We start from the raw sequence: 27,441 nt of genomic DNA, 5'->3' as shown, positions 1-27,441 counted from the left end.
AGATGTATTGAGCAATATGTCAGATACTGTTCTAAGCTCTACACACATGATCTCATTTCAACCCTAAAACCACCCTATGAAGTTGGCTTTTTCATGATGATGCTCATTTTGCAGATGAGGAAACCAAGGCACTGAGAGAGTGGATACCTTTTCTCCTCTCCCCCAACAGGCTCAGTTACGAAATACTGGAGCCAGGATTTGAACCTAGGCAATGTGACTGAAGAGCCTTGTGTATCCTTCTAGACCAGTGTTTCTTAACTTTTTTTTTTTCTATTGGTGATGCTCAAGGAGGAAATTTTAATTAAATTCAAATTCTCCCTAAGTAGAAATTAAGGAATAGGATTTCATCAGGCAAGGTTAAGCTCTGGAGGGATTTTTCATCTCCCAAGATCCAATTTTTGCCCTCTTGGGGACAATCTCTTTCCCGTTGGCAATGTGTGTTACAGACTTTTCACTATACACATTTACATTAATGTACCATATGTTTATCCCTAAAAACATATGGTTTTGTTTCACAGTTTTAATGATATCTTCCTGTAAGTATCATTCTGCATCTTGCTTTCTTTTCCCTCCACGAGATATCTTGAGGAGACAGAGTTGTGCTGAGATAGACAGATATCCATCATTTAACTGCAGTATTAAAATCATATCAACGTGACCAACTTGATTAAGTCCTTCTACTATTGAATATTAGAAAGTTTTGTACTTCTTGGCCTTCAACGAATGCGTCAATGAATATCTTCCTGCACATCTCCTTGGACTCACATGTTTCTAACATAGGTACCAAGATGGAAACAGGGCATGTGCAAAGGTCTATAATTTTAACAGATACTGTCAAATTACTTTCCAGAGTGACTGGACCAATTTACTTTCCCACAGAGACTTTACAAGAGTATATATTTCCCCAAGTGTTTATACTAAATATGACCTCTTTCTACCTAGGGCAGTGCTAAACGTTTTCATTAAATGAGTCATTTAAAAATATTTATATTACTCACCAGCTGATAGTAGCTTGTGTAAGAGGGAAGATGTGTAGATAAGATGATGCTGTTGGAAATGCTGACAAAAGAGAGCAGTGAGACTGGGATGCTGAAACGCCCTGTCCAGAAAACCTGTACTAGGGCCTAACTCACTCCACAAAAGGCTAAGAATAGTCATTGCAAGGGAACAGGTGCAGTGGACTTTGAAATGGTGACCTCAGGTAACAGGCAGTAAATCTTTTTACCCATTTACCATGTCTCTCTCGGGCACCAAGAACACTACTGAGGGGAATGGAGACCAAACACCCAAAGTAAATGAGGTGTTGAAAAGACAATGATCCATTTACCAGAAAACAGAAATACACATGATGGTGATAACACTAAACATCCTGGAAAATGATACTACAAACTTTATAATGTTAAGGAACAGCAACGACTATCCATGTGATAAAATTCCAAGGTCTTTCAGAGAAGAAGAAAAGCATTTATAGTAAATAAAGTGGAAATGCTCCTTTCTCCTTTCTCCCTCTCCTTCCTTTCCCTCCATCCCCTTCTTTACACACACACACACGCCTACCTGAAATATATACAACAAGGACCTACTGTATAGCACAGGGAACTCTACTCAATATTTTGTAATAACCTATAAGGGAAAAGAATCTGGAAAAAAATATATATATACACACAGACACGCTCTCTCTATATATATGTATAACTGAACCACTTTGTTGTACACCTGAAGCTAACATAACACTGTAAATCAACTGTACTTAAAAAAAAAAAATTGAAAAAAAAAAAACAATAAAACCCCACCCAGCATAAAAATACATAGGTCTGTTTCTTCAGATCTTCATTTCCTTATGAAGGCTCCCATATCATATTAAACTTGTATTCAATTAAAAAAAAGAAATATATACAAAATTTAGCCTGCAAAATGATACAAAGAAAAAAAGTATGGACAATATTTTGTATCATAATGATTCAAATTCCAATCAATATGGCTTTTTCTCAAAGGTGTACTTTTTTCTTCAATCTTGACCTAGAAGTGATTCTCATGAATGCGATCAGAGGTCACAGTCCAAAAGGAAGAGACGAAAATAATGGAAGAGCAAGTGGGAAACCACACTTGTTGAGTACTACATGCTTTGCATAGCTTCTCTCCTTTAATCCCCATAACCATGCTGTGAAAGATGATTACATGAGAAGAAATGGAAGCCGTGGGAGGTGAGCATGACTAAGGCACCTTATCCAGCAATTGAGATGTGAGCACAGGCCTAATGACTCCAAAGTCTGTTTCCCCACTATACCACGCTGCCTGCTGAAACTGAAAGAGTCCAGTTAATACTTGAATAGATCAAACTGTAAAACAGTGAGAACAATGTTCTTGCCATGTGACTGTTCTTCACTGGACAGAAAAAGTAACTCATATTACTGTGGTTCAGAAGTTTCTGGAATTGCATTTTCTTCTCAAAGTTACTAGAACAGGTCAAGACAAAATAATCATCATTATAAGAGGAGGACATCAAGACAACATTCAGAAAACTTGTTGTAAGATTAGATCTGTTCTGGACTTCCCTGGTGGCTCAGTGGTTAAGAATCCGCCTGCCAATGCAGGGGACATGGGTTCCATCCCAGGTCTGGGAAGATCCCACATGCTGTGGAGCAACTAAGCCCTGTGCACCACAACTCTAGAGCCCACGAGCCACAACTACTGAGCCCACGTGCCGCAACTACTGAGCCCGCGTGCTGCAACTCCTGAAGCCCACACGTCTAGAGCATGTGCTCCGCAACAAGAGAAGTCACCGCAATGAGAAGCCCACGCACTGCAAGGAAGACTAGCCCCCACTCGCCGCAACTAGAGAACGCCCGCGCACAGCAATGAAGACCCAACGCAGCCAAAAAAAAAAAAAAAAAAAAAAAGATTAGATCTGTTCCAAAATAAACCCTAAAAAAGCCAACAGCAGGATTTACTACTAACTGTCTTGATTTGGAGTTTGATGCCTATGGTAACAGCCAGACACCCTAGGCACCAAAAACCATAAGCACCTCCCTCACAAAAATACTCTTCAAAAAAATCCCCACCAAATGACACTTCAGAGGAGACACATGATCTCCAAAGTCAAACACACTTTCTGAAATTCAATTGAAATACTCAACAAAACTATGATTAGCCCAAACCTATGCAGGTTTGAATCACATACCTGGGGCTGTGAAATGACAGGGGTGGACGTAGAGGCAGCAGCCATGGCAGCTCTGGAGTTGTGGGCGGTGACCAGGCCCCAGCACTAAGGCACCCCACACGGGAGTCAGATTCTCGTGGTTGCTGATCAGATCACGGTCATGCTAGGAGCAACTGTGTACCTGGAAAAGGATAGGAAAACCCACCGTCAGCCTCAGAGGACTAGCATATGCGAGTGAAGTACCTTTGGCCACGGGAAGTGAAAAATCCCCTATACCAAATGCCAACTACCAGCTTAATGAAAAGAGGAACCCGGGAGGGAGCATCTAACATCTCACGGGAGGACTTCTGTACCACTCAACCAAATCAGTTTATGTATTTTCATAAGTCTGAATCCAACTCGGTATGATAGCTAGATGTTCTGGGCAGGTGATTTCAAGTTGTGAAGACAGGGAGAGTGGGCAGAGGGAAGAGCCGTCCTGTCATTAAATAACAAAGGAATTGAGTGACTCACAATTAAGAGCTGACAGTTTATAGACAAAGGGCAAAAAGAATAATAGTATCAAGTGTCTTAGAGACACCCAGTTCAACCCTGCCCATTAGCAGATGAAAAACCCTGTGGGTTGGAGAAGAGAGATGACTGGAACCTTACTCTTCATTAATGGCAGAACCAGCCCTAGAGCAGCAAGCAAGTCCCAGTCCCAGATGAGACATAAGTGAATGTGTTCCATGTTTACATTTCTTTAGGGAACTTGTTACCACTTTCAGGATTAAAGAAAGGCAAGATGCCTCAAAGTTATAGACATGAGTCGGTCACAAGAAAAAGTAAAGTACTTGGGTTGGGGGAGGGGGAAGCGTTGTAAATCAGACTTCCACATGTATGAGGAAGAGTACAATTCTCAGTTCCTCTCAATACCCTTAGAGAGAGGATGCTAGACCTATGTGATAATTTCCACATTGCAGTTTAGTCCAGAAGGGGACATTTTTCCAGGTTAAGAATTTAAGAAAATTTTTCATTTTTAGGTTGTTTTCATACCATCTTACAATATTCTTTCTTTTATTCAAAAGATATTTATGGAGCATCTACAGTGAACTAAGGGCACAGTGAATAAAATTGAGGCTGCCCCTGCCTGCAGGGAGCTTTTGTCTGTAAATATACTTTCTGGTTTCAGCAGCATGCAAGATAACACTGGAATACTTTCAAACTATTGGCAAATGATACTCTTCATAATAGTAAAAGTTATGAACCAGGATCACAAGATCCAAGTCTTGAGCAGTTAAGTAATGGCAGAGTTGGATATTTAACCCAAGTCTTTGCCAAATCCTCTGGCACTATTTTCTATTAGCTGGATTATGCTGAGCAAGTCACATAACCTCAGAAGAACTGTTTCCTAAGAAACAATCAAGGTTTGGCAGCAACTTACATTCTGATTTTCGAACCTTACATTCTGATTTTTATCCTGTCTCTGTGTATTATCCTTCATACTGTAGTTTTAATCACTTTAGGTGTTAGTTGTTTAGAACCGTGGCACCTTCCTATTTTCTTCCTCTACCTTTCTGTTAGAGTGACTTTTTTTTTTTTTTTTTTTGCGGTACGCGGGCCTCTCACTGCTGTGGCCTCTCCCGTTGCGAAGCACAGGCTCCGGACGCGCAGGCTCAGCGGCCATGGCTCACGGGCCCAGCCGCTCCGCGGCATGTGGGATCTTCCTGGACCGGGGCACGAACCCGTGTCCCCTGCATCGGCAGGCGGACTCTCAACCACTGCGCCACCAGGGAAGCCCTAGAGTGACTATTTTTATTAATAGATAAGAAGTAAAGCTGTCAAGCCACATTTTGGTCTAACATTCCACACAAAATTCCATAGCTGCCCTAAGACAACAGTGATGCTCTCCTCAGTCCCAGTTTTAGAGGGAAAAATACCTGCTGTTTATCACACTGTGATTTTAAGTAACAGCCCAGGAGAAAGGCACACATCCACAGAGTGTATTTCCTCTTTCATGAGGGGTGCCAGAGAGCCGAGCCTACCCTGGGAAAATTACAGGGCCCTATGGTGCACTCCTTCATACTGAACTTATTTCTGGTACCATTTTGTGCCACCCCTACTTTTGTATTTTTCCTTTTTCCTTCTCACATATTGACAAGTCACATCTTCTTGCTCTATTATACGTGGAGTGGACAGATGAATATATAAATATGTTATATAATATATAAATATATAAACAATGATAACCAAAAAGCAAAACAAGCAGACAAGTGAGATTCTATTCTAAAAGACTCACGCTCTGTGTGCTGGCCCAATATCACTTCTGCTGAGCTAAATCATTAAGCGATAAAACCATAAAATATTTTCAATGACCAGAGTACACAGAGTTGCCCAAAAGGTGAATGCTGGGCACCCAGCCTGCAGTCGGGAAAGGGATATCGAAATGGATGTGACAAATATGCCATATGGCATCACTGCTGACAGCAAAAGGAGGAGGGGCAGGAGACTGAGATTTAATGAACACCTACTAGATGCTGAGCACTGGGACAATCCTTTCACATACAGTTTAAGGCAGATATTGTTAACTCATTTCATAGATGAGAAACCCAATGCATTGTTCCCAGTCATGTGGTCAGGAAATGATGGAGCAGAGACCTGAACCAGGACCCACCCCAGGGCCTTTCCATAGATGAACCCTCCAAGTGTACAAAAATTAACAGTGAGAAAGTGCTTGGAGTTTTTTTAAGCAAAAATTTCATAAAGTCCTTCAGGAAGCAGGATGCAAGTCAGACGTTCTGCAGAGTAACTATTTCCCCAAAGCCTGAAACAGAGCACCCTGGGCTGCTCTCATCCATAAAAAACTTTCATGATGTGCCCCTAGTTTTGATTTATGTGACACATGCCTGAGCTACATAGTAGATAGTACAGATTGTTAGTTTCATATTTTGAAGAAGAACATTAACTGTCTTCCCCTAAAGCATCTAAGACATATCGAGTTTTGATGCTTTTGTTAAACCTTTTTTTTTTCAGAGGAAGAGATCTTTATTTCTGAGATAATAGTGTATAACACTAGAAGATTCATAAAAGTGTATGTTGAACCTATTCTTACATTATAAGAGCCTTTTGTAAGATGGGATATGGTTACTTAACTCTTAAAATATAAGAGCTAAGCAATACTACCTCAAAGGGTATAAAATAGCTCTCTCAAGGAGCAATGTCTTAAAATTACATTTATGAAACCTATTTACTTCCCAGCCTATTTACAAAACTGTACAAATCATGGGGGAAGAGATGTGATGACAAAAAAGACAATATCCTAAATAATGATGTCATTCAGTCTCTGGCCAAGTAAGCTGGATTACTTTGACATCTTGTGTCCTGCTTTTCCAGAGCCCCAGACTGCTAACTACAGAATTGCATGGAATTTTTAAAGAAATTCATCCCTCTTTGAACTCTTCCAAGTATTTAGATACCTGACCTGCAATTCTTATAGCCTGCCCTCACCGTAACTCTCTACTTCATTTGCTTGAGCTCCAGGTACAGGAAACCATAAAGCAGTGTGAGTCAGCTCCATTAACCGCAGGTGCCCTTGGCCGTCACTATTGCCCATTCTCTTCTTCCCTAGTTGTCCCCATTTTCCATTCTAGGCATGCCTTCTAATGTATATCATTCTTGTCAAAACCGCAAAACTACATCTAATGCCAGTCACTTGCAAAATATGAGTTTTGTCACCTGTTGACTTGCCCATTCATCCATTTTACAGTCTTTGGGTATGAATTACCTCAAAATCCCTCCCTATAGTTGGAAATGTATATATATATATATACACACACATAAAATAGGTAACCAACAAGGGCCTACTGTACAGCACAGGGAACTCTACTCAATATTTTGTAATAACCCATAAGGGAAAAGAATCTGAAAGAAATAGATATGCATGTATATATAACTGAATCACTTTGTTGTATACCTGAAACTAACACAACATTGTAAATCAACTATACTTCAATTTAAAAAAATAATATTTTAAAAAATGGATAGATAAAATACCATTTACAAGTAAGAAAGCTACACAGGCTCAGGGTTCTGTGCTAGATTAATGGAAAATAACCAATTGAATATAAGAAAAGGAAATAGCCTGAATCAACCCTAGAAGCCACAGATGGATCCCAGCTATTGCTTAAACTTCCAGAAACATACTGGAAAGAATTAATATGGAAGGTTGGAGAACATTTAAGGCTCAACATTCCCTTCATGTGAAACTGTAATTAGGTGGACAGAAAATAAGTAAATGAGACCCCAACAGACTCACAATGATGCTCCCTGTTCAGAGGGATGACGGCTGGAGTGAACTAAGCCAGGGAGCGTTGGAGTACATTTAAAATACACTCAGCTCCTTAAAAGAGGTTCATGGCTCCAAGTGAGCAAGTAATCTCTGTCTGTATTTACTTCTAATTTACATGTGGCCATAACGACTGGCCCAGAAAATATGTGGGAGAAAAGCACTACCAGCTGGCTTTCTGATATGGGCAGCCATGCCAAGTGACAATGATCTTGCTAATTACTGAGTGCCACACCAAATACCTTAAAAAAAAGTCTCTGGTTCTGAGGCAAATGTTCCCTTTGATTACTTCTGGAGCTGATGCTGGCTCTTTTCCTAGGCCTCATAGGAAGATGAATTTCTAACCGGCAAATTTATCTACTATAAAGCTAACCTTTTTCCTTCATCTGGACTTGAGTCAAACAGTGACTCATTTCAGTCTCTAGAAAGAATGCAGGGTAATACCTGATACTGAATATGCATAGACTTCATTCTCTAAGGATAAGAGACAGAAAAATCCAAATCCACCAGGCAAATGAAAAATATTATGGGGCTCAAGAGAAGGAAGACTATAGAATCAGAGCAAATATTTACTTAAGAAATAGGTACACTACATAAAAGAGAACTTTAGAAAAACATGAGGTAAGAAATGAGTCGGCATTAACAAAAAAATTATGAATTATGAACTTGAATGAAGGCAGTCGATCAAGTAGAAAACAATAAAAAAGCAGAAAATGGTATTACTGAAGCAGAACATAAACCAGAGCTTTGGGTGGGGCCTACAGGACTAAAGATTTCAAAGCTTCCATTCTCAAAACAGAACAGATGAACACAAAGTACTAAAGGAGGAAAGCAGTCATCAATGCTGAAACCAGGAATGGATACATTTACCCTCAAAATTTTAGAAAAGTGTTACACATAAATAGAGCCATTTAGATCAGGTAGGAAAAAAATTCAGACTTGAAATGTGTGTATCCTTCTTCAGAGAGCTCTCTACTCTATAGAGTTCAGCAGAAACCAAATAGAAGAAACTCTCAACCTCAAGCCTGGACGGACAAGATGACGTGATAGAGGAAGGTCAGAGCTATAGCCTGTCTTTCTCAGTATTTATCTATTTCTATTTATCTATTTATTTATCTTAAGCATCTGAAGCCAGCCTTATATCTAAAGCCTGAGACTGGAAGATTCTTCTCTTGAATCTGAGATGAAAAGACCTTAACAACAGTAACATCAGGAAGAAGATACTGCACCCATTCAAACAACAAATAGGAGACTTAAAAACCAATCACTGGAAATGCAGGAGAAGGATTGGAATATAAAGTTAAGAAACTTGCCCAAAATGTACAGCCAAAAAACAAAGTGAAGGAAAATAGAACAGTAAGAATGAGAAAGCTAGAGGACTAATCCAGGAGATCTAATTGCCAAATAAAAGCAATTCCAGAATAAAAAAAAATAAAGGAAATGGAACGGGGGCAGGGGGAGGATCAAACAACAAACTCAAAACATTTCCTAAAGTGACGAGTCCTAAGTTTGTTGACTGTAAGGGTCCACTGATGCATACCTGCCCACCTGCATCGATTTTAATATGCCCACGTTAAGCACATCATCATGATTTTTTTTTTTTTTTTTTTGCAGTACGCGGGCCTCTCACTGTTGTGGCCTCTCCCGTTGCGGAGCACAGGCTCCGGACGCGCAGCCTCAGCGGCCATGGCTCACGGGCCCAGCCACGGGGCATGTGGGATCTTCCCAGGCCGGGGCACGAACCCATGTCCCCTGCATCGGCAGGCAGACTCTCAACCACTGCGCTGCCAGGGAAGCCCCATCATGATTTTTTTAAACACAGATTTTTTTTTTAATTGCTGTAACTGACCAGAAAGTGATGGGGGGGCTCATAAACAAAGGATTAGGCACCAGAAAGTCCCTGCATTTCTCAACAGCAATCTAGAAGCTAGAAGACAATGGACAATGAAGAAAGTGATTTACAGTCTACAATCTTATTGCAGGATGTCCTTTGCAAAACAGGGAGGAAACTAATCAAAATGAAGGCATGGGATGCAGGAACAGGAGCTCGATTCAGGAGAAAAATAAAGGGAATACCTGGCTTACTTGTGAAAGGACATCGCTGGGTGACAGGTAACTGGACTCACAAAGTAGGTTTGCAGAATAACCATCTGTCTGGGTATGTTGAGATATTTCTGGAACTGACAGAGTTTGCGACTGAATGAGCATGTAGAATCCTAAGCACACAGAATAGAATAATAAGCACACAGAAAAATAATAAGCAAACATAAGAAGAAGAATAAGAAAACATAAGAAGAATAATTAAAATTTAAAAGAGAAGAATTTACAGAAAAAGAAAAGGATCCATAGAATTCTAAATGAATTCTAAATGTCTCCACTGTGAACGACATTAACAAGTTCATAATAACACTAACACTGAATATGGCCTGATCAAAATCACGACCTAATTATATCAGGATGAAGAGGTACAGGAGGGGAGTATGCATGCAGCACATCTTCCACAAAGGATGTCTATCAATACTTGAAACCGATGTATCAAAAAGTACAAGTCTTAGTGATGCAATGCACATACCCAATGAAGCAGCTAAACCAACTGAAAATGGTAGCTATGGGGAAGGTAAATGGCAGGGAGAGAGAAAAGAATTCCTTTTCCTTAGAAAGCCTCATATAGCTATTTGACACTTTAAATTTCAAACATTTGAACATTTAAATCATTTCAACACTGATTTAAAAATAAAGCAAAAAAATATCGCTGCCGAAACTAAAAATGTATTTAAAACTACAACAGGCAGAAGTGCCACTACAGAAAACCAAGCTAATGCCATGGAAGACAAGCTTAAGAAAAGTCACACGTGCTTATACTAAAAATAGTTACTAGACTGATTAGAAATTATGGCTGTGGAGCACAGAAAATAGAGATTCAGTATAAGAATAATTGGTACCCCTGGAAGAACAAATGGAACAGAAGTTATTTAACAATAAAAGTAAACTTTTCTTAAAAGATTAGAAGTTCTTAGGCTTAAAGAACACAATCAAAGAAAAAATAGATAAAATGCACTAAATCAAAATTTAAAACTTCTGTGCACAAAAACACAATCAAGAGTGAAAAGGGGCTTCCCTGGCGGCACAGTGGTTGAGAGTCCGCCTGCCGATGCAGGGGACGTGGGTTTGTGCCCCGGTCCGGGAAGATCCCACATGCCGCGGAGCGGCTGGGCCCGTGAACCATGGCTGCTGAGCCTGCGGGTCCGGAGCCTGTGCTCAGCAACGGGAGAGGCCACAACTTGCAAGCTATATATCTAAAAAGGAATTGATATCCAGAACATATAAAGAAAACTCAACAACAAAATCAAACAACCGAGCTAAAAATTAAAAGACTTCAATAAATATTTCTCCAAAGATATTCAAATGGCCAAAAAGCACCTGACAAGATAGTCAACATCACTAATAGTTAGGGAAATACATATCAAAACCACAATGAGATAACACCTCACATCCATTAGAATGGTTGCTAACAAAATAAACAAGGATGTGAAGAAACTGGAATCTCTATGTACTGCCAGTGGGAATGTAAAATGGTTCAGCTCCTACACAAATCAGAATGGCAGTTCCTCAAAAAATTAAAAGTAGAATTATCCAGAATGACCATCATCAAAAAATCTACAAACAATAAATGATGGAGAGGGTGTGGAGAAAAGGGAACCCTCTTGCACTGTTGGTGGGAATGTAAATTGATACAGCCACTATGGAGAACAGTATGGAGGTTCCTTAAAAAACTAAAAATAGAACTACCATACGACCCAGCAATCCCACTACTGGGCATATACTCTGAAAAAACCATAATTCAAAAAGAGTCACGTACCAAAATGTTCATTGCAGCTCTTTTTACAATAGCCAGGACATGGAATCAACCGGTGTCCATCAACAGATGAATGGATAAAGAAGATGTGGCACATATATACAATGGAATATTACTCAGCCATTAAAGGGAATGAAACTGAGTTATCTGTAGTGAGGTGGATGGACCTAGAGACTGTCATACAGAGTGAAGTAAGTCAGAAAGAGAAAAACAAATACTGTATGCTAACACATATATATGGAATCTAAAAAAAAAAAAGAAAAGAAAAAAAAATTATCAGAAGAACCTAGGGGCAAGACGGGAATAAAGATGCAGACCTACTAGAAAATGGACTTGAGGACACAGGGAGGGGGAAGGGTAAGCTGGGACGAAGTGAGAGAGTGGCATGGACGTATATACACTACCAAACGTAAAACAGATAGCTAGTGGGAAGCAGCCGCATAGCACAGGGAGATCAGCTCGGTGCTTTGTGACCACCTAGAGGGGTGGGAGGGAGGGAGATGCAAGAGGGAAGAGATATGGGGACATATGTATATGTATAACTGATTCACTTTGTTATAAAGCAGAAACTAACACACCATTGTAAAGCAATTATACTCCAATAAAGATGTTAAAAAATAAAATTAAATTGAAAAAATAAATAAAATAAAAATAGAATTATCCAGCAATTCCACCGCTGGGCATATATACCCAAAAGAATTGAAAGCAAGGTCTCAAAGAGAGATTTGTACACCCATGTTCATAGCAACATTATTCATGATAGACAAAAAGGTGGAAGCAACCCATGGACAGATGGAATGGATAAACAAAATGTAGTATATGCATGCAATTGAATATCATTCAGTCTTAAAGAAGAAGGAAATTCTGGCACATATTACAACATGGGTGAACCATGAGGACATTATGCTAAGTGAAATAAGCCAGTGACAAAAAGACAAATACTTTGTGATTCCACTTATATGAGGTGCCTATCGCAATCAAATTCATAGAAGACAGTACGTAGAATGGTAGTTGCCAGGGGCTGGGGGAGGAGGGAACAGGGAATTGTTTATAGGTAGAGAGATTCCGTTTTGCAAGATGAAGAGAATTCTGAAGATCTGTTTCACAACAATGTAAATATACTTAGCACTACTGAACTTGAAAATGGTTAAGATGGTAAATTACATGGCATTTATATGTTACCACAGTTAAAAGGCAGGTTTGTTAAATAACTAAACTTCAAGAGCTAAAAGAATTCCCATTAAAAAACAAAGTGGGGAAAAATCAAATCACAAAGGGAAAAACTTAGGCTGGACACAGTCATCAGCTTGGCCACAACAGATGACGAGACACAGAAGCAATTTTCATTATTTTGTCAGAAATATAGAATGACTCAAAAAGTATACATTCAGCCAAGGTGTCATTTACCTGCAATAGCAAGAACAAGGCACGTGTATTAAATATAATCAGGCTTTATTTCACCCTGAAATCTCCACTTGATGACGTAATGCAGGTAATCACGTGTCAAATCAAATTAATGTGCTCAGGAGAGCCTCGGCATGAGCTTCTTATCAATCCATGTAAACAAAGGATATCTGTGATAATAACGGTGACCCAAAAATGCAGCTATTATAACTACTGAAAGAAAAGCTATATGACTGAAATGCATGTAACTGTAATAAACGAAGATAAAAACTCCAGGAAATCTCAAGAAGAAAGAAACATTCTTCACCTTTTGAGAGTCAATCAATACTGTTTTATTTCTAAAGTTGCTAAAAGAGGAATTTCAGGGCAAATTTAAAGAGCAAAAAGGGGAAATGGGTGACAAAGGGATGGCAGTGCTACACTTTTTTATCTGAGCTTCCTATCCTTACCACTGCTTCCCATAAAACCAGGGAGGCAAATGGTCCAGCTGGGATGAAAAAAGCTGTGATCACTTTCAGAGTCCATTTGCTTCACATGCAGATTTAGAACAAGGAAGTCAGAAAAGCACTTGAGAGACCAAATAATTTCCTCATGTTTTGTTTTAAAATACCACCTTCTACCTATGGCAGCAGCAGCTTTCTTCTTCAGAGGATCAGACCCAAGATCTTCCTTCAATATACTCACTGAAGACAGTATATTTCACGCTCTTAAAAATCTTTCCTTTTCCACATATAGGATCAGTTTTTCCATTTGCTTCTCCAGCTTTTCAATCAGACCTACATTTGGCCTAAAAGTCTACCGTTCTTTCCACGTGGCACTCAGCTAATGCATTCAAAGGCAGGAATACAGCTAGCCCATCCTGCTTGCGCTGCCTGCACAAAAGACACACAAGCACCGCAGTCGCAGTGTTTTACACGTATTTTAACAGTTCAGAGTTCAGGATTCTACAGATTGAAGGAACTGGCCAAAAAGTATTTAAATAAACTCACTGTTTGGATTTCAACGACTATATTGACAGACATACAGTTTTCCCTTTTGGAAAGTGTTCCTGCTGGGGAGCGATGCTACCCTGAAACTTGTCAAAATAACCAGGAATGGTAAAAACACAATTTTCAGAAAAATCTCAGAACAGTTGTCACTGCTAGGGCCAAGGATGTATTGGCCATACTCTATTTACAGTTTCAAGCTCAAGCTACTTTGTGCTGTATTATTTAGAAAATGGGGGAAATCTGAAGTTTAGGAATAATGGGTCAGAAATTGGCCCAAAGAGAAACACACCCTCTAAGTTCAAAACAAAAATAAAAGAATGGTGCTCAATCATAAGGGAGAGAGCAAGAAGAACTAGGTGATGAGAACAAAGGAAGAGAAGTCAACTCAAAAGACTGAGAAAATCCTCTTGAAAGACAGGACAATTAAAAGAATTACTCTTTGAATAAGGATTACTCTTTACTTACTACCACCCTGTTTCTTTCCATTACCCAAGGCCCACAATGTCTAAACTCCTGATCTCTTTAGTATCTGCATGCCTTGACTCAGCCAACTGTACAGGGACCCAGAGCCAGAGTCCTGAAAAGACTAATGGTAATCAAGAGTTCCACTCAAGAAAGTGGAAGCATAGATAGGGTTGATACCTTTCTACTGAGGAGTGTTCATGGAGTGAGCCTCTGAGCCACGCTGGAGCGTCTGCAGTCCACAGGTTTCAGGACAAGGAGATTACAACTTTATAAGCAACCCTCAGGCTGAGCTAGACTCTTCCAACCAGAGCCAATGGAGAAGTCTTTGGGGGATAGTTCCTTCTAAGAGCAAGCGCATGTTTCTAAAATCAGAAGTAATTCCCAGATTACTTAGAATAGAAGGGTGTAAGGGGAAGGGAAAGAGGGAAAAAGGGAAAGCAAGTGCGGATGGGGGCAAAGTGTCAAAATAGCTGGCCAGAATGCAGAAGTCTACAGCTGTGATAAGAAAAGTATTCAGCCCAGAATAACAGTAAAGGAGGGTTTCCCTGGTGGTGCAGTGGTTAAGAATCCGCCTGCCTATGCAGGGGACACGGGTTTGAGCCCTGGTCTGGGAAGATCTCACATGCCACGGAGCAACTAAGCTCGTGTGCCACAACTACTGAGCCAACATGCCACAACTTCTGAAGCCTGTGCGCCTAGAGCCCGTGCTCCACAACGAGGAGCCACCGCAATGAGAAGCCCACGCACCACAATGAAGAGTAGCCCCCACTCGCCGCAACTAGAGAAAGCCCATGCGCAGCAACGAGGACCCAATGCAGCCAAAAATAAATAAATAAATGAGTAAATATATTAAAAAAATAACAGCAAAGGAGTCTGTGGACAGAGGCATCTTCCATTACTTAAGGTTTCCAGTAGCTTAAATTTCAAGTTCTTTTCAGAGAGTAAATGAAAATCCATTCTGAGGGCCTGAATTGAAGAAGAGTGGTTTAAAACTGTACCTCAGACTTGTGGTTGCCAAGCTGGGGGGCGTGAGGGGAAGGATGGAGTGGGAGTTTGGGATTAGCAGATGCAAACTATTACATATAGAATGGGTACACAACAAGGTCCCACTGTATAGCAGCACACGAAACTGTATTCAATATCCTGTGATAAACCATAATAGAAAAGAATATGAAAAAGAATATATATATATATGAATCACTTTGCCATAGAGCAGAAATTAACACATTGTAAATCAACTATACTTCAATAAAATAAATTTTTAAAAATAAAAATAAGACCGTACCTCAACATAAAAAGGTTATGCCTGGAAGACAGCTTTCTGATGTGTTTGCCACAATGTAAGAGAACTGGCAGTCAAATTTATTTCTGGTATAGATAGACTGTAATAATCTTCCTGGAATACAATATGGATGTGTGTGTGTGTGTGTGTATGGTTTGCATCAAGATCCTAAAAAGTACGTTGAATCAGAGGGTACGTAACTCTACAACTAGGAGTTTATACTGTGGAAAGTGTTAATTGAGGACAAAGATTTTGCTACAAGAGGGCTTAATGCAATATATTACTAGAAAATTGTAGAAACTATCTAATAATATAGTGCTTGCCAACTGAGTTATTAAAACTATGTTCACATGTAATTCAATTTTATACAGACAATAAAAATTAAATTGTACTGAAATTAGGTATCTATATATCACTCCCATTTGGGAAACACATACACACAACAAGATTATACATATATATCTATTGTGCCCTGAGGTGGTATGAGTATTTTAATTTTCTACAGAAAAGTAATGTACAGGGCTAAGATAGAGTAACAGGGACCTGATGACTGTGTGTCTAAAAAGAAAAAGGAAACTATAAAATACTGGACATCTAAGAAGCGGGAAAAGAACAAGGTGAGCCCTATGATTGCCCCAGCTTCCTGCCTCAAGAGTGTCCAGCCACAGTACGGGGGAAATCCAGGTGGGATCCACAGAACTTACTGAGTTAAAGAGGCAGATGTGGGAACCCAAGAAGCTCAAGGCAGCGAGAGTTCGCAGAACAGAGTACCGCAAAAGAGAGAACCAGAAAGACAGAAAAGTAAAGAAACACGAAAAATAAAGAAAACATTTTAAATCTTACAGTACAGTACCTTGAAAAGTACAGTAGTCACACCAGACACATTAACTAACACGACTGGACATGCAAATGCACTTTCACATCTTTGAAAGTTCGCAACTTGAAGGTTCGTATGTAGGGGACTTACCAATAGAATATTACTGGGCAAGAAAAAAATAAAATGATAATAAATGCTCTTGTAGCATGCATGAACCTTAAAAGCATTACTCTGTGTGAAAAAAGCCAGTCGTACAAGGCCAAACACTGTGATTCCATTTATATGAAATGCCCAGGATAGGCAAATCTCTGAGACAAAAAAGTAGATTAGTTGTTTGCCAGGGGATTGGAAAGAATAAATAGGGAATGACTGATAACAGATGTAGGGTTTCCTTTGGGGATGGAGAAGATTTTCTAACACTGTGGTGATAGTTGCACAGCTCTGAATATATCAAAAACCACTGAACTGTATTCCTTAAATAGTTGAATTATATCCCCATAAAGCTGCTAAAAAGACAATTGACAAAAATAATAATGATGGGGTTTATTACAGAAATAAAAGTTTTAGAAAAGTTAGGAGGGAGAAAAATAAATATACTGTTGTATACTATAAAGGGTTATAATATCACTTAAAAGTATCACTTAAGAAAATATCACTTAACATAATTAATTTAATTAAATAAATATACCTTAAAATAAACTTAAGCCTACTATAAATGCTGAATCAACCACTAAAAACAAAACAAGGAATTATAGCTAATATGCTTAGGAGGAGATAAAAATCATAAAATATACCAAATGCAAAAAAAAAATGAGAAACAAAGAATGGACAGGACAAATAAGCAAACAGCAAGACGAGCAAGATGATGGACTGAAATAAAACCATAACAAAATACACACACACACACACACACACACACACACACACACACACACAAGAAGTGGTCTACACAACCCAATTAAAAGGCAGATATTGTCAGACTGGATAAAAAAAGCAAGACCCAACTCCCTACAAGATACACTACCTACAAGAACCATACTTTAAATATGAAGACACAAATAGTTTAAAAGGAAAAGGAGAAAGACCTGCCAAGCTGACACTAAAAATAAAAGTGTAGTTGCCTATATTAATATCTAGCAGAGTAGATTTTAGAGCAAAATACATTACCAAGGACAAAGAAAGTCATTTAATAATGATAAAGGGGTCAATTCATCAAGATGACACAGCAATAATAAAAAGTTTATACATCTAATAAGGGAACTTCCAATGATATGAAGTAAAAACTGAAGAGAGGAGCAACACATAAATCCGCAATTACAGCCAAAATTGCAATACCCCTCTGTAATTAACGGATAGAACAGAAAATCAATATGGATAACAAGAACTTGAACAACATAATCAATCAACTTGATCTGACGGACATTTTTAGAACACTTAACTGAGGGCCAGCAGAATACACATTCTCCTCAAGTGCAAAGGAACTGGTACCAAGATAGACCATATTCTGGGCCATAAAACAAGTCTCAATAAATTTAAATGGATTCAAGTCATATAAAGTATGGTCTCTGACCACAACTGAATTAAATCAGAAATCAATAACAGAAAGATCTTTGGAAGATCACTAAATGCTGGAAAACTATCATCTCTCTAAATACCTTTTGCAATAAAGAAGAAATTGAAGGAGGAATTATAAAGTACTTTGAATTGAATATTTTGAGTGTTTTGAATGAAGATAAAAACAAAGCATCAGTATTTATGGGGTGCCACTAAAGCAGTATCGAAGAGGAAAATGATAGCATTAAACACTTATAGTAGAAAAGAAGTCTCAAATAAATGACCATCAGAAACCAGAAAAAGATGATCTAATTAAACCCAAAGTAAGCAGAAAGAAAGGAAACCGTGAATAACAGCAGATAACAATAATATTATAATAGCAGAAAATAAAAGCAATAAACCCAAAAGCTGTTTCTTTGAGAGAATCAATACAATTGCTAACCCTCTAACCAAACTGGTTAGGAAAAAAAGATGACACAAATTTTTAATGGCAGAAACAAAAGAGGGGTGGTCACTACTGACCCAATAGACATTAAAGGATATAAAGAATAAAGATAGTGTGGTATGGGCCTAAAGAAAGACAAACAGATTAATGGAACATAATAGAAAGTTGAGTAGACCTATACTTATATAAACAACTAATTTTGGACAAAGGTAAATAGGCCATGCAGTGGAGAAAGAAGAACCTTTCCAACAAATTGTGCTGAACTACTGGATATTTGAATACAAAACAAAAAACAACTTTGCTTCATAATTCAAAAATTAACTTAATCTTAAATTAGCTCATTAGACCTAAACGTAAAACCTAGGACTATTGATATAAAACTGCTAGAAGAAAACATAAGAGAAAATCTCTGCGGAGTTGGGTCAGGCAAATTTTTCTTAGGTAAGATATCAAAAGCATGATCCATAAAAAAACAAACTGAAACACTAGTCTTCATCAAAAGTTCTTCTGCTCTTCAAAAGACACTAAGTAAGGGGCTTCCCTGGTGGCAGAGTGGTTGAGAGTCCGCCTGCCGATGTAGGGGACACGAGTTCGTGCCCCGGTCCAGGAGGATCCCACATGCCGGGGAGCGGCTGGGCCCGTGAGCCATGGCCGCTGAGCCTGCGCATCCGGAGCCTGTGCTCCCCAACGGGAAAGGCCACAACAGTGAGAGGCCCGCGTACCGCAAAAAAACAAATAAAAAAAAAAGACACTAAGTAAATTTAAAAAACAAGCCACAAACTGGGTGAAAATACTTTCAAATCATGTCTAATAAAAGACTTGTATCCAACATGTATTTTTAAAAATCTCAATATTCAGTAAAAAACCAAACTCACTTTTTAAACTGGGCAAAAGATTTAGACACTTCACCAAAGATAATATACAGGCAGCAAATAAGCACAGAAGAGCAATTAGGAAGAAACAAATTAAAACCACAATGAAATACCACTACATATCAATAGAATAACCAAAATTAAAAAGACTGACCATACCAAGTGTTGGTGAGAATATGAATCAACTGCAACTCTCACACACTGCTATGGGAATGGAAGATAGGATCAATTTGGAAAACAATTTGGCAGGTTTTTTAAAAATTAAATGTGCACTTACTACCCAGTCAAGCCATTTCACTCCTAGGTATTTACTCAAGAGTAAAGAAAGTATGTCAGCACAAAGACTTGAGCACAAATGTTTATAGTAGCTTTATCTTTAATAGCCAAAAACTGGAAACAGCTCAAATGTCAATTCACAAACAAACAGATAAACAAATTGCTGTGACGTCCATACAGTGGAATTACTACTCAGCAATAAAAAGACATGAACTAGTTAGAGACACAAAAGCATGTACCAATCTCAGAATAATTACACTGAGTGAAAGAAGCCAAACAAAACACAGCATTGGCTGTATGATGCCATTTATATAAAACTACAGAAAAAGGAAACTAATTTATAGTGACCAAAAGCAGATCAGTAATTGCCAGGAAATATGAGGGGAGGGTAAGGTAACAGAAGGGAGGACTTCAAAGGGACAGGAGAGAATTTGAGGGGTGGTAGATATGTTCATTATCTTGATGGTGGCGATGATTTCAAGAGTATATACACACGTCAAAACAAATCAAATTGTACATTTTAAATATATGCACTTCATGTACGTCCCCGATAAAAAATATTAATACGAAGCATGTCTTATAATAAAGAAAAATGCTATGATACAGATCTTTAAAATACAATATTTAAAGAATATTTTCCTTGAAAGGAAAACACTGGCTTATAAGAAAATCTGAGCACTAACTATAATATATACGTACATTTGTAACAACGCAAGGGCAGCCCAATGCCGAGTGTCAGAGGTTAAGTGAGGTAAGGAGGATGTCCTCATGGGAAGGCAGCTGACAGCACTTGTCAGAGCATAAAAGGTAAAGGGGCATCCAGCAGAGGAGGAGAGAGAGATACAGACTCATGGTTTTCAAGAGCTATAGAAATAAAAATAGAGGTTTAAGAGTGTGTGTGGTGGGGTGTACGTGTGTGTGTGTGTGCAAGTCAGAGGCCTGGGAGTAGTGGCACCCCAAAAACTATGAGTATCCTAGCACTTAGATCTTGGTCTCTAAATACCATTCTCTACTGAAAGGAACCAGGCTCTTTGGAGAAACGCCTGAGTCCAGAGCTGTGGCCAGGGAAGTATACAATGACTTGGAATGTCTTCTTGTGCCTGAAAGAAAGAGAGCACTCAAAGAATTATGAAGAGGTTAAAAAGACAAGAAAATTAGCTTAAAGGGCCCCTCCCTGGCCTCAAATGGACATTTTTGAGATTCAAAATAAATGACAGAACAGATTTATAACACTTTGAATAAAATAGGAATCTTTGAGTTCATTATAATATAAATTAACTAATAAAAGTTTGATAAGAAATAGGATATTTACATAGACTCAAATACTTGCCCACAAAATTCTTACTACTTACAAAGGAAAAACAGTAACTTTACAGTGGAGAAGTCTGGAAGACACTACCTTCGTCAAGTGATCAAAGTAAACATCACCAGAAATTGGGACAAATACACATTGTGTGCCACCTGATAGGATGCAATGAGAAGACTATGGCATCACTTTTGTGATATTCCTGTCAAAGTTTCAAAATCTGAGTTTAATTAACAAAAAAAACAGGGTCAAACTCAAATTGAGGAACGTTCTACAAAATAACCATCCTATAACCTTTAAAAGATCAAGGTCATAAAAGAAAAAAAACTGAGAAACTGTCCCCATATTAAAAGAGACTAACAAGAGACATGACCAACTAACACAATGCAAGATTCTGAAATGAATCCTTTGCTATAAAGGGTATTATTGAGACAATTGGGGAAAACTTAAATGGATTTGAATATTAGAGGATAGTATAATAATGATGTTAATTTCTGAACTCTGATGATTGTTTTGTGACCATGTGGAAGAATGTTCTTGTTTTTAGGAAATACATTATAAAGTACGTGAGAGCGTTAGGACATCACGTCAGTAATTCATTCCTAATTGACTTGGCAAGCTAAAAGGTTCTTTGCGTTTTTGTACTGCACTTGCAACTTTTCTGTAAGTCTGAGAAAGGGGCGTGGGGGAGGAGGAGAAGCCCCATGATCTACAATAAAATGTGTTTAACTGGAAGAGAGTGTTCCTGGGTCACTACTAACCATAAGAAGAGACGTGCACAAGAAGAAACTGAACTTAAAGAAAAAAAAGTTTAATCTAGTTAGAAGTTACTGTTACAAATTACATGACTATCCCAGACACACATGGGCCTGATTTTAGAGAAGACAGGAAAAGACGTCTCAGACAAATGGCAGAGTATAGGAGGCATGCTGCCGAAAGTCAAATAGGTCTTTTGAAAAAGGAGAAATCTGGACCACAGTAAACAGTGCAGGCAGCAACATCCCACCAAGTTTTGCTGTATTTCCAAAAGCTAATGAGATACTATAGTAGTAGAGAGACACATTTATATTCAATGCGGAACAAAGAAAAGGGCAGATACCCCACAAATGTGGTCCTAAGAATGTCTTCTGTTTCCCATATATAGGGAAAATGTGACAAGGTACCATGTTCTTTGAGGCGGTGGATTATGAAATTTCTTCTGCCAACTAGTGAGAATAATCTCTTCCAGATGTTGTTTGGCCCACAGTGTGCTATTCAAAAATATGAAATTTTTGTTTATTTTCAGAGTTCAAGAACCAAATAAGAAACTGTTTCCTTCACTAACTTCTAATTAAGTCGGAGATAACAGCTTTTAAAAAAAAAAATCAGTGTACATCCTAAATGTAGACTTATAGATCCTGCCCAAAGTTTTAAGGGGAAAAAAAAAAAAATCAAACCTGTTGAATACAGCCCTAGTATCTAATTCACCATGGGGGAAAAAATGAAATTTCATTTCCTTTCCTGCTACAATAGATACCAGTTTTCTTCAGTGAGGTCCTTCTTGGCAATACCTCTTTAAAACAGTAGGTAATAGAGGGAAATCTAAAGAAAACTAGTATTGTGTTGGAGAATGAGTTATTCCCAGCTGGGTTGAAGATATGTGAAGACTGTAGTTTTCCTGAGGATTCATATACATGTTTTTCCCACTTGAGAGGTCAACAAGGAAAGGATGGCCTCATTCATTAATGTAACAATTCTGTGAGCAACATTTCAAACATATCACCCTGTGGAAGAAATCAGGAATGTGAAGCAAAGGGAATCAAATGACTCCTCTCTGTTCACAATAATTCAGTAACCATGATAACAAATAAACCAAAAAAGGGCTCCTCCCTAACTCTCAAGTGAATGGTATTCAAACTCCTGTTTTCCTTTTATGAAAGGGTTTTCAATGTAACAGTGGATATCTGGCATCTTTTTCAATTGTTGTTGAAGCTGTTTATCACGAAAGCAGAATATAGACAGGAAAAGAAGCCTTTTTTAAACTGTGAGGAGATAATAAAGCCACAAAGTAGCCACAAGTCCCTCTGCCTGAGATGTGACCTAAAAACCAAGTGGAGACCTAAAAACAGCTGTGAGGTGCCACTTTAAAGACTTCTAACCATCTAACCATCAGCCCGAAAGATGCTATCCTGAATGTCCAGAAGATCACAGGGGGAAATCCAAACATGTGGAGAATGAAGAGTGTCATGCAGAATATTTCTCACTAGTCTGAAAGGGATTATATGGCCACTCCAAAGAGAAGAGAAGGCATTATAACATGAAAAATGAAATTCTGGTTATAAAAGGGATCAGGAAAAAAAAGAAGGTTTTGCTAAACTGATATTACCTAAAAAATCTGGAAGATGAAGAAACAACCGAACGGACTCAGCTGTAGCAGTTTCTACCTGACCAAGAACTGGGGCTTGAAACTGGGGCTTGAAAAGGAGGAGTGTGCTGGAGGGTCGGACTCAGTGTGATTGCTATTTTAAGCCAAGTCATGGAAATAAAATAAGCAGGCAACATACCTATAAATGCTTTGTGTTCCAAGATGTCTCCAATTTACACTACTGTAGTTCTGGGCTCCAAGAAACTGAATGTAGTGTTAAACCCACTGCAGAGAAGTGGTTCCAGAGGGAAAAGGAAAAGGTCACCTCGAACCATACCAGTTTCTTTGGGCGGTGGCTGTGGAGGTGACCAGGATGACAAGCAAGACTCTCCTCCTGTTGGGACCTGATGGTTTCGTTTTGGAGCCTGATCTCAGGTCCCTGTTACATGAACTCCTCTCAGTTGGAGCTCAGAGCACCACATGGATTTCTTTTGGCCCCGATCCCACACTGCAGCTGTTTGTACTTATTTGAGGTATGGTGTATTTTGAAACAAAATGAGCCAGACTTCCCCTACTGCCTATGTCAGTGCCTGGTAATGGGAAACATTAACTCTTTCACAGCCAGGCAATAACTGTAGTGCATCCATCAAATGGAGGAGACATAAAGAAATACTGACCAAGAGCTGGGAAAGTTTCTCCAAACAAGAAGCTCGTTTCAAAGCAGAGGCAGATATTCCATCATTTACTTATTTTCTGGACCCCATTTATCTCCAAACAAGTTTCAGCCAGGTTACAAGAGGTCATAAAAGAACAAGAGTCATGACTATGAACAATTATAAGCCAACAAATTGGATGATCTAGAAGAAATGGATAAATTCCTAGAAACATACAATTCGCCAGGACAGAATCATAAAGAAATAGAAAAACTGAACAGACCAATAATAAGGAGACTGAAAAAGCAAAACCTCCCGAAAGGGAAAGACTAGGACCAGAAGGTTTCACTGGTGAATTCTATCAAACACTTAAAGAAGAATTAATACCAATCTTTCTCAAACTCTCCCAAAAAAACTGAAGAGGAGGGAACACTCCCAAACTCATTTTACAAGACCAGCATACCCTGATACCAAAGCCAAATAAGGATACTACAAGAAAAGAAAACTAAAGGCCAATATCCCTGACGAATACAGATGCAAAAATTCTCAACAAAATTCTAGCAAACCAAATTCAACACCATGTTAAAAGGATGAGACACCATGATCAAGTGGGATTTATCTCTAGGATATAAGAATGGGTCAACATAATAAAAATCCATTAATGTAATACACCACATTAACAGAATAAAGGTCATATGATCCTCTTAATAGATGCAGAAAAAGCATTTGACAAATTCAACATACGTTCATGATAAAAACTCAAAACAAACTGGGTATAGCAGGAATGTACCTCAACATAATAAAGGCTATTTTGACAAACTGACAGCTAATATCATACTCAACGGTAAAAGGGTAAAATTTTTCCCACCAAGATCAGAAACAAGACAAGGATGTCCACTCTTACCACTCCTATTCAATATAGACCTGGAAGTCCTAACCAGAGCAATTAGACAATAAAAATAAAAGGTATCCAAATCAAAAGGAAGCAGTAAAGTTGTTTGCAGATGATGCGATCTTAACTATATAAAATCCTAGAGATTCCATCAAAAAACTGTTAGGTGTAATACACCAATTCAGTAAAGTTGCAAGATATAAAAATAAACATACGAAAATCTGTTGTGTTTTTATACTCTAATAATGAATACCTGAAAAATAAAGAAAGACAACTCCATTTATAATAGCATCTAAAACAATAAAATTCTTAGGAATAAATTTAACAAAGGAAGTGAAAGAACTGTACACTGAAAATTACAAGAGACTGATAAGAAAAACTGAAGACACAAATAAATCGAAAGATATCTTGTGCTCATGGATCAGAAGAATACTGTTACCATATCCATACTACCCAAAGCTATCTATAGATTCAATGCAATCCAAATCAAAATTCCAATGGCATTTTTCACAGAAATAGAACAAACAATCCTAAATTGATATGGAACCATAAAAGATCCCACATAGCCAAAGAAATCCTGAGAAAGAAGAATAAAGCTGGAAGCATCACAATTCCTGATTTCAAGCTTCATTACAAAGCTATAGTAATCAAAACAGTATGGGGAACAAGATCAAGATGGCCGAGTAAAAGGACGTAGAGCTCATCATCTCCCACAATCACATCAAAAATACATCTACATGTGGAAAAATTCTCACTAAAACCTGGAAACTGGCAGAAGGACTCCTATACGTCCAAGGCTGTAAGAAAGATACAAAAGTAGTCAAGTAGGAAGGGAAGAAAAGCAGTCAGCTTTGGGACCTGTGCCCCTGGGAAGGGACCCAGAGAAAAAGGGAGATTACACAAGTGGACACCTGCCCTGGGGAGTCAGCAGGTCAAGCCAGAGACTGGGCATCCTAGTCCTGGGGTCCGACACAGTGGAGACAAGCCCCCTTGGCTATCTGGAAGACCACTGAGTCAGACAGAAAGGCTGGAGAAGACTGGACTCCACTCATAAGGAGCATGCGTGAGTAATGTGCTTACCTAGGTAGTGCCCCTGGAGCTGCCCAGATCTCTGATGGCGTCCCCCTACCACAGCTAACTCTCCAACACTCCCTGAGAATCCATGCCGGTACCCACCAGCCCTGTGGAGTAGTTCCACAACAGGGCAGGGGTGGTAAAGGAAGGGGAGAATGATCGGCTATGAGAGACAAAGGGGGCTCACACCTGAGGCTGTGTCTGAGCAGAGCCACAGCCACCTACGGAGGCAACACATTAGACCTCTGTCTATGCACAGGCCCCACTTGCTTCAGCACTTCCCTCTTCTGGGGCAAAGTCCCAGTGAAGCGAGAAGGGAAAACACACACTTAAAGGGAACAGAGCCAACATGAGCTCGACCCTCAGGGCTTCTGCCCCAGCAACTTGGGATCAGACCCCCCACCCCTGACAGGGCAGTGACAGCCACTGAGCAGCAGAAAGGAAGTGCCACCTCACACCTGGCTCCAGCTCTAGTCCCTCCATCTCCAGCACCCCCGCCCCCACCAAGGTGAAAGCTGCCAGCACACCCTAAGGAAAGACGGGAATGGCATCCATGTCAAACCCAGCACTCCCACCAAAGGCACTGGCTAAAAGCAGTCTGTATAGGGATGCTCCCACATAAGAACACCCCTTCAAGACCACAATAGGTAACTGTTTTATCTAAGTTCATAGAGCCAGAGAAAGTTTAGCAAAATGAAAAGGTAGAGGAACTACTCAGTTGAAAGAGGAAAAGAAAACCCCCGAAAAAATAATGAAATAGAAATAAACAATTTACCAGATAAATAAATAATTCAAAACACTGCTAACAAAAACGTTAACTGAATTAGGAAAAAGAATTGACTTAAGCACTGAACAAGGAACTAGAATATATTAAGAAGACCCAATCAGAAATTAATGATTCAATAGCTGACATAAAAAACACACTAGAAGGAATGAATAGCAGACTAAGTGATACAGACAGAAGAATGCATAAGTGATCTGGAAGATGGAATAATGGGAACCACCCAATCAGAAAGTCAGAAAGAAAAACAAATTTTTAAAAATGAAAGCAATTTAAGAGATCTCTGGGATAACATTAAGTGTCCCAACATTCACATTATAGGGGTTCCAGAAAAAGAAGAGAGGGAAGGGGATCAAAACATGTATTTGAGGCAATTATGGCTGTAAACATTTTTCCAAAGAAGACATACAGATGGTGAATAGGCACATGAAAAGATGCTCAACATCATTAATTATTAGAGAAATACAAATCAAAACGAGATATCATCTCACACTTGTCAGAATGGCTATCATCAAAATACAAATAACAGGGCTTCCCTGGTGGCGCAGTGGTTGCGAGTCCGCCTGCCGATGCAGGGGACGCGGGTTCGTGCCCCGGTCTGGGAGGATCCCACATGCCGCAGAGCGGCTGGGCCCGTGGGCCATGGCCGCTGAGCCTGCGCGTCCGGAGCCTGTGCTCTGCAACGGGAGAGGCCACAACAGTGAGAGGCCCACGTACCGCAAAAAAAAAAAAAAAAAAAAAAAAAATACAAATAACAAATGTTGGTGAGGATGCGGAGAAAAGGGAACTCTTGTACAACTGCTGGTGGGAATGTAAACTGGTGCAGCCACTGTAGAAAACAGTATGGAGGTTCCTCAGAAAGCTAACAATAGAACTACCGTATGATCTAGCAATTCCACTCCTGGGTATATTTGTAGCAAAAATGAAAACACTAATTTGAAAAGATA

At 39.1% G+C, this 27,441-nt stretch overlaps 1 protein-coding gene across 3 annotated transcripts in view; it reads right to left on the bottom strand.

Annotated features, from left to right (window-relative positions):
- The window catches only part of LPAR1 (lysophosphatidic acid receptor 1), a 151,964-nt gene that overhangs the window by 80,412 nt on the left and 44,111 nt on the right, over window positions 1-27,441 (bottom strand). For 2 of the 3 annotated variants that reach the window (XM_024757295.1, XM_024757294.1), the window contains one exon: window positions 3,182-3,341. In XM_024757295.1, the coding sequence (XP_024613063.1) occupies window positions 3,182-3,226 (45 nt within the window). In that variant the 5' untranslated portion in view covers window positions 3,227-3,341. Of the gene's footprint in view, window positions 1-3,181; window positions 3,342-9,560; window positions 9,579-27,441 lie in introns of those variants that run through there. The other variant, XM_024757296.1, reaches the window with a different exon arrangement.

The sequence above is a fragment of the Neophocaena asiaeorientalis genome, unplaced genomic scaffold (assembly GCF_003031525.2).
Source record: "Neophocaena asiaeorientalis asiaeorientalis breed wild unplaced genomic scaffold, Neophocaena_asiaeorientalis_V1.1 scaffold432, whole genome shotgun sequence".
NCBI classification, from domain to species: domain Eukaryota; kingdom Metazoa; phylum Chordata; class Mammalia; order Artiodactyla; family Phocoenidae; genus Neophocaena; species Neophocaena asiaeorientalis.
This window is presented reverse-complemented; position numbering and strand designations above follow the sequence as displayed.